The 12030-nt window shown below is 40.8% G+C and overlaps 1 protein-coding gene across 1 annotated transcript in view; it reads left to right on the forward strand.

The window, feature by feature from the left end:
• Positions 1–12030, forward strand: part of GPAM (glycerol-3-phosphate acyltransferase, mitochondrial) — a 42739-nt gene that overhangs the window by 6320 nt on the left and 24389 nt on the right. Inside the window, exons 4-8 of the mRNA XM_074999842.1 lie at positions 1391–1464; positions 5875–5988; positions 8004–8147; positions 8750–8846; positions 10614–10750. Of these exons, the coding sequence (XP_074855943.1) occupies positions 1391–1464; positions 5875–5988; positions 8004–8147; positions 8750–8846; positions 10614–10750 (566 nt within the window). The remainder of the gene's footprint in view (positions 1–1390; positions 1465–5874; positions 5989–8003; positions 8148–8749; positions 8847–10613; positions 10751–12030) is intronic.

The following is a 12030-nucleotide window of genomic DNA, read 5'->3' on the forward strand; positions in this document are numbered from 1 at the left end:
CTTGCTATGTTTTTATTGCATTTTCATGAGTAAATCTTGGTGTTGTACCAAAGAGGTCAGTATCGTTATCCCCATTTTATGAATGAGAAAACTGAAGCATAGAGAGGTGAAGTGACTATACCAAAGAGGCCACTGGCACAACTGGAGAGAGAACCCGGGTTTCCCGAGTCCCAATTCAGTGCTTTATCCATTAAGCAACACTGCCACAGAAATATAATCGTACTCCCTTCACTAGTATTGTTTCTGAGTCCTTTCCCACTCCTATTTCAGCCATGTGCACAAAACTTTCTAACAATATAAAATGAAATAGTATTTAGGTTGGCAATACAACAACAAAAAGGCAAAGTCTGATGTTATCTGTGTGATGATTTACTTTATTGGCATCTTCTGTTAGGGGTGGGAGGCAATAAGAAACTTGAGTAGGCTGTGAACTTCTTCTTGAATGAGTTTTCCTTCCCCAGGACCTGAATGATTCATGTACATTCATTTCTTCTTGCATAGTAAATTGCAGGAGTGTAGATTTGTATTTGTTACAGCAAATGTCTAGACTGGAGGGTGGATTGCCTTCCATTCTTGACTATAGAAATGGGCCACAGTACTAACTCTAAACATCCTCTAACACAGGCTGTACTTGATTCAGAAAGTTTGACAAGCATTAAGTTTAAATCATACATCTGTGTGTTGCGCCTGCTTATCCCAGGTCTGAATCTGACCTCAGGTTCCAGTCTGAAGCATTACTTCTGCTTGTTTATATAGTTTGCTCTTAATACTGTATTTTGGCTTTGTATATATGGCCTGGGCCTAAACCCTGACATTTGTTGCACTTACACATTCCCATCCACAAAAAAAAAAAAAAAATCAAAACATTGTGTTACCCATCTGGTGGGTATGAATACTTGGCTCAGGACCCTCACCTGTCTTCTAGTTCACATTCTAGAATACTCAAAGTTTTCCTATTTAGTGCAATCCAAATTAGTCTTTCTTTTGCTCTTCTGCGATTTTTCACTGCTTGGAGGTGTTCTTCATGCCAAAAACTGAAGGGTATTTTCTTTCTGTATATATACATGCATTTACTTATACCCATGCTCATTACATTTCCTGACCTGCATCCATTTCCAGGAGGCACCACGGAGCTTTCTGGGTGCAGTAAAATATCATGAATGAACAAAATGGGCACTAAATGTGGCCTGGGCAAAGGGTCTCTGAAGTTTAAATCCCAGTTCTGGTATTGACTTGTCCATGATTACAGAATAAATCACATAACTATTGCCTGTTTCTTTATCTTCGTGTTTAAAGAGGAAGAAAAATTTATGTTGTTAATGTGAAGAAATGACCATTCTTGTATAAGAAACCTTCCAATTATTGCTTTTCTCTCATTTTTTTTCGGTAGGATAAACTTTTCAATGCTAGTATCCCTTCTTTGGGTCTACGCAATGTCATCTATATCAATGAAACGCACACAAGGTAAATTAAACTATTACCAGCATAATTAATGCCATTTTCCTTGTCTTTCAAACTTTTACTGGATTTCTTGGCAGAAAAGCCACCAAGAAAGATTAAATAAACTCTTGAAGAATAGAATGGTCTCTTGGTATGCTTGAATTTGTGCTGAGTTTATTGCAACAGTAAAATCTGTATCGGAGGGGTAGCCATGTTAGTCTGGATCTGTAACAGCAACGAAGGGTCCTGTGACACCTTATAGACTAACAGAAAAGTTTTGAGCATGCACTAGGTTTGCATAAGTAAAGTAGATTTCAGTCCCCTTCAACATTAATGCATTTGTGTGGATAAGTCAGTGTGCATGACCCACAAATATTGAGCTGAATGGCTAGAAATGCATGCCTGTATTAAAGATGAAAGCAACAATAGATGAAAGATGGAAGAGACTGCTGCATCCTTGGATTGAATGTGACTGCATGGTGCATTGTTGAATTTGCCAAATAATTTGATCACAGACCACACTTTGGCCACGGTTGATGTGCATAGGGTAATAGCAGTTATCAGCTGAGCCTGTCCTCCCAAGATACAAAGTGTATCTCTTTGGTATGCCTTTTTAAGGCATTTAATTGGATAACACATTTTGATTCCATTTGTATAGTTTGATGTCCTGGGTTAATGATGCTCTCATTTCAAAGTTATGTCAGTACCAGGCAAATTAGTTAAAACAATAGTAAAGAATAAAATTGTCAGACTGTAGAAGAACATAATTTGTTGGGCAAAAGTCAATATGGTTTCTGTAAAAGGAAATCATGTCTTACTAATGTATTAGAATTCTTTGAAGGGATTAACAAACATGCAGACAAGGGGGATCCAGTAGATATAGTATACTTAGATTTCCAGAAAGCCTTCGAAAAAGTCCCTCACCAAAGGCTCTTGTGTAAATTAGGTTGTCATGGGATGAGAGGGAAGATCCTTTCATAGATTGGGAACTGGATGTAAGACAGGAAACAAAGGGTAGGAATAAGTGATAAATTTTCTGAATGGAGAAAGGTAATGAGTGGTGCTCCCCAAGGGTCAATCCTAGGACCAATCCTATTCAACTTATTCAAAAATGATCTAGAGAAAGGGCTAAGTAGTGAGGTGGTAAAGTTTGCAGACACTACTAAGTTGTTCAGAATAGTCCAGATGAAAGCAGACTGTGAAGAAGTTAAAGATCTCACCAAACTGAGTGATTGGGCAACAAAATGGCAAATGACATTTAATGTGGATAAGTGTAAAGTAAAGCACATTGGAAAAAAATAATCCCAAGTATATATACAATATGATGGGGGCTAATTTAGCTACAACTAATCAGGAAAGAGATTGTGGGGCTATTGTGGATAGTTCTCTGAAAACATCCACACAGCGTGCGGCAGCAGTCAAAAAAGCAAATAGGATGTTAGGAATGATTAAAAAAAGGGATAGAAAATAAATCAAAGAATATTCTACTGCCTCTTTATAAATGGTACGCCCACATCTTGAATACTGTGTACAGATGTGATCTCCTCACCTCATAAAAGATATTTTGGCCTTAGAAGAGGTTCAGAAATGGCAACTGAAATGAATAAGGGTTTCGAACGGGTCCCATTTAAGGAGAGGTTAAAGAGACGGCCTTTGCAGTTTAGAAAACAGGAGACTGAGGGGGGATATGATAGAGGAATATAAAATCATGAGCGGTGTAGAGAGGTTGAATAAAGGAAAGTTATTTATTTGTTTCCATAACATAAGAACTAGAGGACATGAAATTAATGGGTAGCAGGTTTAAAACCAATAAAAGAAAGTTCTTTTTCACAAAGCACACAGTCAACCTGTGGAACTCCTTGCCAGAGGAGGCTGTGAAGGCTAGGACTATAAGAGAGTTCAAAGAAGAGCTAGATAAATTCATGGAGGTTAGGTCCATAAAAGGCTATTAGCCAGGGGGTAGGAATGGTGTCCCTAGCCTTTGTTTGTCAGAGGCTGGAGGTGGATGGCGGAAGACAAGTCATTTGATCATTGTCTTAGGTCCGCACCCTCTGGGGCACCTGGCACGGGCCACTGTTGGCAGACAGGATCCTGGGCTAGATGGACCTTTGGTGTGACCCAGTAATGGCCATTCTTATGTTCTTATGCAAAGTTTTGTGTTATGCTGCCTGCAAAGTTGATTCTCTTTATATCATAATTCAACTTAAGATTCTGTAGTATTCATTGTAGATTCAGAACAAATATGGGCAAGCTAATAGACTGGGGGAAACAAGCCAAAATGTCTGAGTGAAAGAAAGAGTCTTTTGTTGCTCTGGAGAGAGACGGATGGCCTGGAGGCAGCTACTGGAGGCTATTGTCTATTGATATAATTTATTGGGGTTTTTTTGAGTGTGTAATCAGTCTAGGATACTGAAAAAAAATCTGAAATGCCGTTTAAAATAAAATATTTTTAAAAAGCTCAAATCCTTGAGAGATCTCAATAGTTGAAGGGTCTGTAAAATAGAAACATGAAACTCATTAAGTCATCAAACTGTTTTTCCTTAAACAATAAAACGTGCTTAGCTCTTGGTTTAGTTGCAGTAAATCTGTAAGTGATTTTTCTGAGGTCCTGTATTTAATCTCTCAGTGACATCATACTACATTTGCTCATTTTCAGAATCAAAATGATTTTTCTAACTGCTAGTAAGCCGTGACTGCATTCACTGATTTTAACGAATGCATTCTTTTTTTAATAGTTCAGCCTTTTGGAACTCTTGATTGAATGCCATCCAGTAACAAAAGACTTATCATTTTGTTTCAGCCTCTCCGTCTTAGACAGTGTAGCATTGCCCTTGAATTTAGTATTGTACTGAAATGGAATTAATTTTGGCATGTTTCCCCCAGTCTATTAGCCTACCTGTATTTATTTTGAATCTACAATGAATATTACAGAATTTTATGTTGAATTATGATATAAAGAGAATCAACTTCTCAGGCAGCGTAACAAAAACATATGCATTTTGAGAAGGTTAGACAGATATTGATGCCTACCTACAGATTTTTCCACAGTTGTGAAAATCCTACATTGTGTCTGTGTTGGTATCTAATTTACATAACGTACCAGTTTTCACTGTTTCCTCTGCTCTGACAGCCATTGCTGCCAATTTAGAGAGTGGAGATTTGCATGATTATTTTTAATCTGCACAGTGACTGTGCAAATATTTGAAACATTTTTGTGATGCATCTCTATTGATCTGATGTACTCACAACTACTAAGCTGTTTAACAGCAACAAACTTCCCTCCTCAACATTACCCTGAACATGAATTAGGATTGGACATCTGACTGGTCCAAAAATAATTGGTCAATTGACCTGTGAAACATTTTCAAATAATGCCAAAATGATCAAATATTTTAAAGTACTAATTGGTTAGAACAGTAACACAAGAGTAAAGGCTAAACTTACTGTAGACTGTGAAACTATTTATACACTCTCTCTCTCTCTCTCTCTTCTCTCTCTACAGCCAATTTTGAAAAAAGTCATTTGAGTACTTTTTACTCTAAAAATCAGGAAATGAATGTCTAAAAAATGAAAGAATGAAGCCATGATGCAATCAGAAATGTAGACTGTTTACCTGGGCATGTATGGATAGACATACCTATGTTAGTTTTACTGTAATGCAGAAAACAGTAGCAGTGCGAACACAGCACCATGGACCAAATTGCAGGCCAAAAATGTGAACTCCTACCAAGAGGTCTTGTGGGCTTGTACCGGAGCAGGCTTACCTATGTTGTTGTCACACTGTCAGCTGCAGTTTGGATGTACAGAAAGAGTGTTTTATGATCCCTTACCCAATTCAGGCTAGGATTTTCAAAGGAACTTATGGGAATTAAGTGCCCAAATTCCATTGAATTCCAGTGGGGATTGATGCCTGACTCAGGCAGCTTTGAGAAACCTCAGCCTCTATCTTCTTATAAAAAGCTGAGAAATGTTAGCTGGATTTCTGCTGCTCTAAGCAAGGTCACAGATTTATTTAAAACTTGGCACTGCGTGAATTGAGTAGATGGATCTGGCAGACATCCAAAACACGTGCAAGTTCTGAGATGCAACCAAGGAGAATACCAGCAGACATGTTTTTGTAGCATTTTTTTTGTTAGTGATTGTGAGAAAATGTTTTGACACCAGAGTCCCATAAGTTGGTTTCTTTGCCTTGGGCTTCTTCCCACACAGCTTGTGATATATATATATTTTTTGTCTGTAACATTTAATTGCCTATAACTGTTAATTTTACGATGTATTACAAAATCCAGAAGCTTTTAGGTCATCTTTCAAAGTATTTCACCTACTTTAGTGACCTTTTATTGGCTGCACAGGAAGGTTTAACGGTAAAATTATTCTTTTAAAAGCAGACTGTTTTTGGAACACATTTTGATAATTTATTTTTCTGCGTTGTAGGTATAGAGGGTGGCTGGCAAGGCGTCTCTGTTATGTTCTTTTTGTGCAAGAACGAGATGTACACAAGGATGCATTTGCCACAAGTGTGATAGAAAATGTGTTCAACAGCAGCAGGTAAAATGCTAAATCAACCAATGTTGTGGTTTTCTCTCTTTCCAATTTCATGCCGTCTGTAGCATTTGATCAGAGACTGTTGCAGAATGACAATACAGCAAATTCTGAAAGCTAGCATGTTTAGAAAAGGGGTGGGAACCTTTCAGGGGCCCCTAACCCATCAACAAATCAGTTGGGGGCCCCACAGTGCAAGAAAACTCCTCAGTTTTGTGGTCCTTAGTTGAAACACGAAAAAGGACAACATTCTTGTTGCACACCAGCTCCAGATCGTAGGGGGGCCAGGGCTAGTATATTTTGTGGGCCCTTCCAGGCTCTAGGGTGGGGCCAAAAATGAGGGGTTCAGGGTGAGAGGGAGTTGTCAGGAGGTGGGTGTGGGGTGTGGCATCTGGGCAGTAGGATTGGGTAGGAGCAGGCTGGGAAGAGGGGGGTCTGGACAGGAGGGAGGGTGCAGGAGTGGACTGGAGGTGGCCCATCTGAGCAGGACTGGGGTTGTGGGTGGGGCATTTGGGTGAGAGGAGGATACAGGAGCAGGTGGGGTCTGACCAGGAAGGGGTGCAGGGGTTGGATGGGAGTGTGGGGCTGTGTGAGAGGAGGGGGACAAGGAGTTTTGGGGTGCTGGGTTTGGAATGGAGGGGTCAGTGAGGGTGAGAGCTCTGGGAGGGAAGAGGCAAGAGTAGGCTGGGGGTGGTGTGGGATGGGGTTCAGGCGCAGTCCAGGGGCAGGGGGCCTGGGCGACTGGGGAGCAGCTTACCTGGGCAGCACCCCCAGATGCACGTGGCTCTGTGCCCTCCTACAGCTCACAGACACCACCCACCACTCCTCTGATTGGATGTATTTCCAGACAGAGCGGCAGGAGGAAGCCTCTGGGAAGTGTTGCAGCTGCCACTCCTACTTTCTCTTCCCTGACTGGGGGAACGGCAGCAAGTGGTGGTGTTGCCATGTGGAGCCGCCTCCTGACCCCCCACCACCTGGCAAAGATCTGTGGCCCGCATCCCGCCCTGGCTTGCCTGATTCTGCCCACATGGCTTGGGGCTCCTCACACTGCCATGGGCCAGATGTTGGGGAGGGGAGACCTGAGCCTCGGGGTTGTAGTAGAGTTATAAAGGATTTCAGCTGATAATGGATGATCCACTGAGGACCATTTTTAAATATAAGAGGAAGCTGACATTCCCTTGCAAGTATCAACCTATCCCTGCTCTTCCTGGCAGAGATGCAGCCACATGGCACTGCTGCAAGCAGGCATGATGCCTCCGTCAGCAGGTGCTTCCTCCTGCAACTCCAGTTGGTGGCGGTTCCTGGCCAATGGGCTGGGAACTGCAGAACTGGGGTTGGGGGACGGGCTGCCTGGCTGTGCCTCTGCCAGCAATTGCAGAGATGGGGAGCCACTTGTGTAAGCCTCCCTATTTGGCGCCAAAACCCACTCCTGGACTCAGATTCCCTCCCAGAGCATGCCCTCCAGCTCAGTCCATCCCGGCCCACTCCTGGCCCCAGGCCAACTACACTGTAAAACAGACTTTCTGTGCAGATCAGAAATCCTGGTTTATTGAGCTTGCTGGTTGGTGATGCTTTAGATAAAAGGGGTTTTACTGTATCCTGGAATATGTGCACAAATTTAAGAAATGCTTTGAACATCAGTCATTGATCTGAGAACTATAAGGTTTGCTTTTAAAATTGTATGTCTGTAGATGTGCTCTTAGGAGAAACTTATCAAAGGCTGGCACGAGCCTGACTGTGTCAAGGGTTAACTTTGATAGCCAGCGAATGATATTTTGCATCTCTGTGGATCAGTCCATTTCATTGTACAAGTATTTAATCAGAACTTAGATGGCTATCATATTTCAGTTTATGGCAGATAAAACAATAAGCATATAGATAGATGTGTGCGCTCTTCCATCCCTGCCATATAATGGCCATAGTTCTACCAAAGCACTGCCCTATTTCATTCCTCCTAGAAACAGTCTGTAAGCTGAACTCAATTGTTACAGAGCTGTCTCATGTTTCATTTTTAAAATCAGAGTGCAGAAGGCCATTGCAGAGGAAGCTTCAGTATTAAGTGCTGCTGGTAGTCAGACAGACCTCAAGGCCATCAGCAAAGTGAAAAAAAAAGCCAGAAGGATTCTCCAAGAAATGGTAGCAAATATCTCACCTTCTTTGATCAGGTAATAACCATAATTTGATGAACTGTGTTTAAGCTTGCCTAGCATCAGGGGATGGATCTCTAGTCTCTGTCCTTCTACATGAAAACAGCAATCACCTGCTGTGTAGAAATCTGGATTTTAATGCTGAGTCTAATGACACCCCAGAACACACAGTTGTGGCCTTAAAAATGAAGCTTAATGATACTCTGACATTTGAAGATGAAGACTCTGAGGGCTCTCCAAGTTACAAAGAGTATGATAAACTTAAATCATTTTAAGGAAGAAGAAAAAGTATACTGAAACTCCTTGCTATCAGCTCAAGAGTACCTTCTGTTGTTTTTTAGCTAAAACATCTTGCCGCAGAAACTTGGGATCTTATTGTAAATAGTCCTTTTTAACAATACTTTCCTTCAGTTAATCTTAAAAAAGGAGAATGTAAGCTGATCACTAGAGATGTTAGGGGGGAATTCTCCATGATTATTACCCTAACAAACTCCACTGATTAGATTTCTGATCTGGTGTGGCGACCTCTGCATCCTTGTATGACAGTATTAAAGGAACACAACTTGAAGTTTTGAATGATACTTAAGTTTCTCTTGGATTTAACATTTTTTCACCCTTAGGTTGACTGGTTGGGTGTTACTGAAATTATTTAACAGCTTCTTTTGGAACATTCAGATCCACAAAGGTCAACTGGAGATGGTTAAAGCAGCCACCAAGGTAATAAATAAACTCTTTAAACTTGAGGAAATGTTTGATGTTAGATATACTGGTGTCGATCAGGAGTGATTCTGAGGAGGAGTCTATGAAATTATACCAATGTCAAAATCAGGCCCTTATTCAGATTCTCTGCTTTCCAGTTCTGTAAACATGCTGTAGACATAGTTTTCGTTAGGTAATCCTAGATACTGTGGATATTATGCTCTAATAGCTGCATGTTCCCAGGACCTTGAAATACCAAGCCAAGTTCTGGTTCTTTCTCAAGTTGCGAGATCATTTTGAGTGTAATGTCCGAGATAACCCACTTTAGAATGGGCCTCCCACCAATGTTGATAGAGCTACAGGTTAATCAGTGACTAAACTTATAAAAGCTACTGACACATATATTTAGACTTCAAGGAATAATCCAGTCTTCATTCTTGTCTGCAAAGTGCCTTGTTTACTTCTTCTTATTCATTACTAGAAGACTTATCTGGAGATGCTCGGGCTCTTAACTCAAATAAGTTTTTCTTCGTTTAAATTGTTGTCCTCATGGTGGGGGTGAGGATGAACGGTTCAGTATGCAGGCTGCCTTGCAGGAGAGGACAAATCCCAGCTCAGCAGCACCTTGGAGCTGAGTGATAGTGCCTGTCTGTGGCCTCTGCAGCTGTACTAGGCACAGGTGCAGGAGGGGTATATGCTCCTGGCTGGGGGAGAAACAGTCACACAAACTCTCTGAAGTATATAGTAGAGAGCTGTCCCTTTCTCAGTTCCAGTCCCCTGCTGACCCAGTGGGGTTATAGTTGTCCCCATTCCCGTCTCTGCCCCGCTGTGGTCATTGTGCAGTATAACTGTTCCTCCTACCAGATCCCTTCCTTTCCATTTGATGAGAAACAGTTGAATTCCATGCACATCCCATTGTCCTGGCACAACTAAACCCCTACCTTGCTTGGTTATGATAAGAGGAAGCTGCATTCAAATTTGGTGGTCCTAGCTCTTACTATTTAGGAGGCATTGAACAGACTGACTCACGGACGCATGGATCAGATGGGCACACAGTTTCTAAAATATATAGTAGATAAGCAGGCTTTCAGATTCTACCATTCCACTTACCAATGCCCCATTTCACAAAATCCTGAATTTTCTAGCCCTTTCATGCAGAAGGGTACTATGTGAACATGCACTATCCAGTAATAAATCATTGCACTGAAATGAGAGAGGGATGCCATTGATTTTGAAACAAATTTACTGAGAGTATTTGCTGACATTGTGCAATATTGCATAACTAGATAAGAGGCAGTGAGAATAAAATGGTAGTTTTGTTTCTTATGTAATCAGTTACCCTCTTGGTACTTCAGGGTACATTACTTGAAAACATTGCTGTAGATAAAGCTAAGTTACCTTTTTAACTAAAAAGTCAACAACCTTTTTCCAGTGACAGTGAAAATTTTGGCAGCTCTCAAATAATTGTGTGATACTTCCACTGATGATGTGAATCTGAAGAACCTTTTAATAGCATTCTACTGCTCCCTGAAGTGTGTACAATTCAAATGCTGCTAGTACGTGACAACCACATAGACAACGTAATTGCATTATTCTCACTGCCAAAGCAAATAAGTGGAGAAGTGTTAACTGAGAAAGTCCTTTGGTTTTACTAAAGTAACTATAAAATTTTACTGGATATTAAAAAAAAAAAAAAAAAAAAAAATGAGAGAGAAAAGAAAACAACATTCACTCTACAGTATCCCATTAATTTTGTTTTATCTTTTTTCTTCTTCCTTGAAATAGATGAATTTGCCTCTTATCTTCTTGCCTGTTCACAAATCTCACATCGATTATCTACTCCTTACATTCATTCTTTTCTGCCATAACATCAAAGCACCGTACATTGCTGCAGGGAATAACCTCAACATCCCTATCTTCAGGTAAGGATAATATATGGAGCTTAACTTCAGTTTGCTCTCAGATATAAAGCTGAAGGATGTATTGTTGTATCTGCGTACCAGTTGAGGATCTGTCCCAAACTACAGTAAACTCTTTGATATCTGGCAACCCTGGGACCGGGACGTTGCTGGATATTCAGATATTCTGGATATACAGAAGGTTCCAATGCACACTGGGTGGCTGGGCACAAGGAGCCACTCGGCTGCACCGTGTTGCAAGGAATTGCTCTGGGCACCTCAGAAGGAGGAACCACTCAGCTGCACCATGAGGATCAGCTGTGGGCAGGGCACTGCATTGCAGAGGGAGCCGCTCTGAGTGGCATAGTGCTGCTCTGGGTGGAAGAGCGGAGGAGTCACCGGCTGAGACAGAATGCTGGTTAATAGAGAAGTCCGGCTATTTGAATGTTGGTTAATAGAGAGTTTACTGTACTTAGATTTGTGGTAGGTTAATCTAGTCATTGTGGTCATACATTGGAATTTATTTTGGTCCGTTCTAGCTTTACTTGGGTCTTATTTGTCCTTGTTCAAGAGAAATTCTGTTTTAAGCAAATGGAAAAAAGGAAGAATATTGTGTTGACTTAATTACTGAGTAACTGTGAGGAAAGGGGTGTGCGGAGAAATTTTGATAAATTGGGGTGGGGTTTGCACAAATCTAAGAGCATTTGCTCCCCGTTATCTATGAAGGCTCATTGGGATTTGGGGGAATGAAATGTATGCAGCTAGTGGCACAGCAAGACAGGATAAAACTTTGAACACTGAGCATTCATCTTTGTAAGTTACATCAAGTGTTATATAATGTGATCAATATAGATTCTAATTCTTTGGGATTTTAACAGCTGGTGGCTCAAATCTGGCTCCACATTAGGCTCTTGGAATTGGCTGTGTAGTGGCTCCTTATTTTAAGTCTTTACGGGACAAAAGCATTGTGTGTTCATCTTTTATTATTGGGAAAGGTTGCACCTTCAATAAGATTTTTCACTGGCTATTGTGAGCAAAAACTAACTATATGTTGGATACTGAATATTACTGCTTAGTTTTCTTATTTAGGAGTAATGGTTTGGAGGTGGTGGTTGGTTAACCCTTGTTAGTACACAATTTATTAACACGGATTGGCACTGGTGCGTCTTTCAGTAGTTCATAGCACAGACTGAGTTAGCTTATGTCAAAGGATTAAAATATTGGAATTGATATATTGCACAAGGGTTTAAAATATATAATATAGCATATTCTATATGTGGACAGTGTTGGCCCAGGGATTTGAT

The sequence above is a fragment of the Carettochelys insculpta genome, chromosome 7, assembly GCF_033958435.1.
Source record: "Carettochelys insculpta isolate YL-2023 chromosome 7, ASM3395843v1, whole genome shotgun sequence".
NCBI classification, from domain to species: domain Eukaryota; kingdom Metazoa; phylum Chordata; order Testudines; family Carettochelyidae; genus Carettochelys; species Carettochelys insculpta.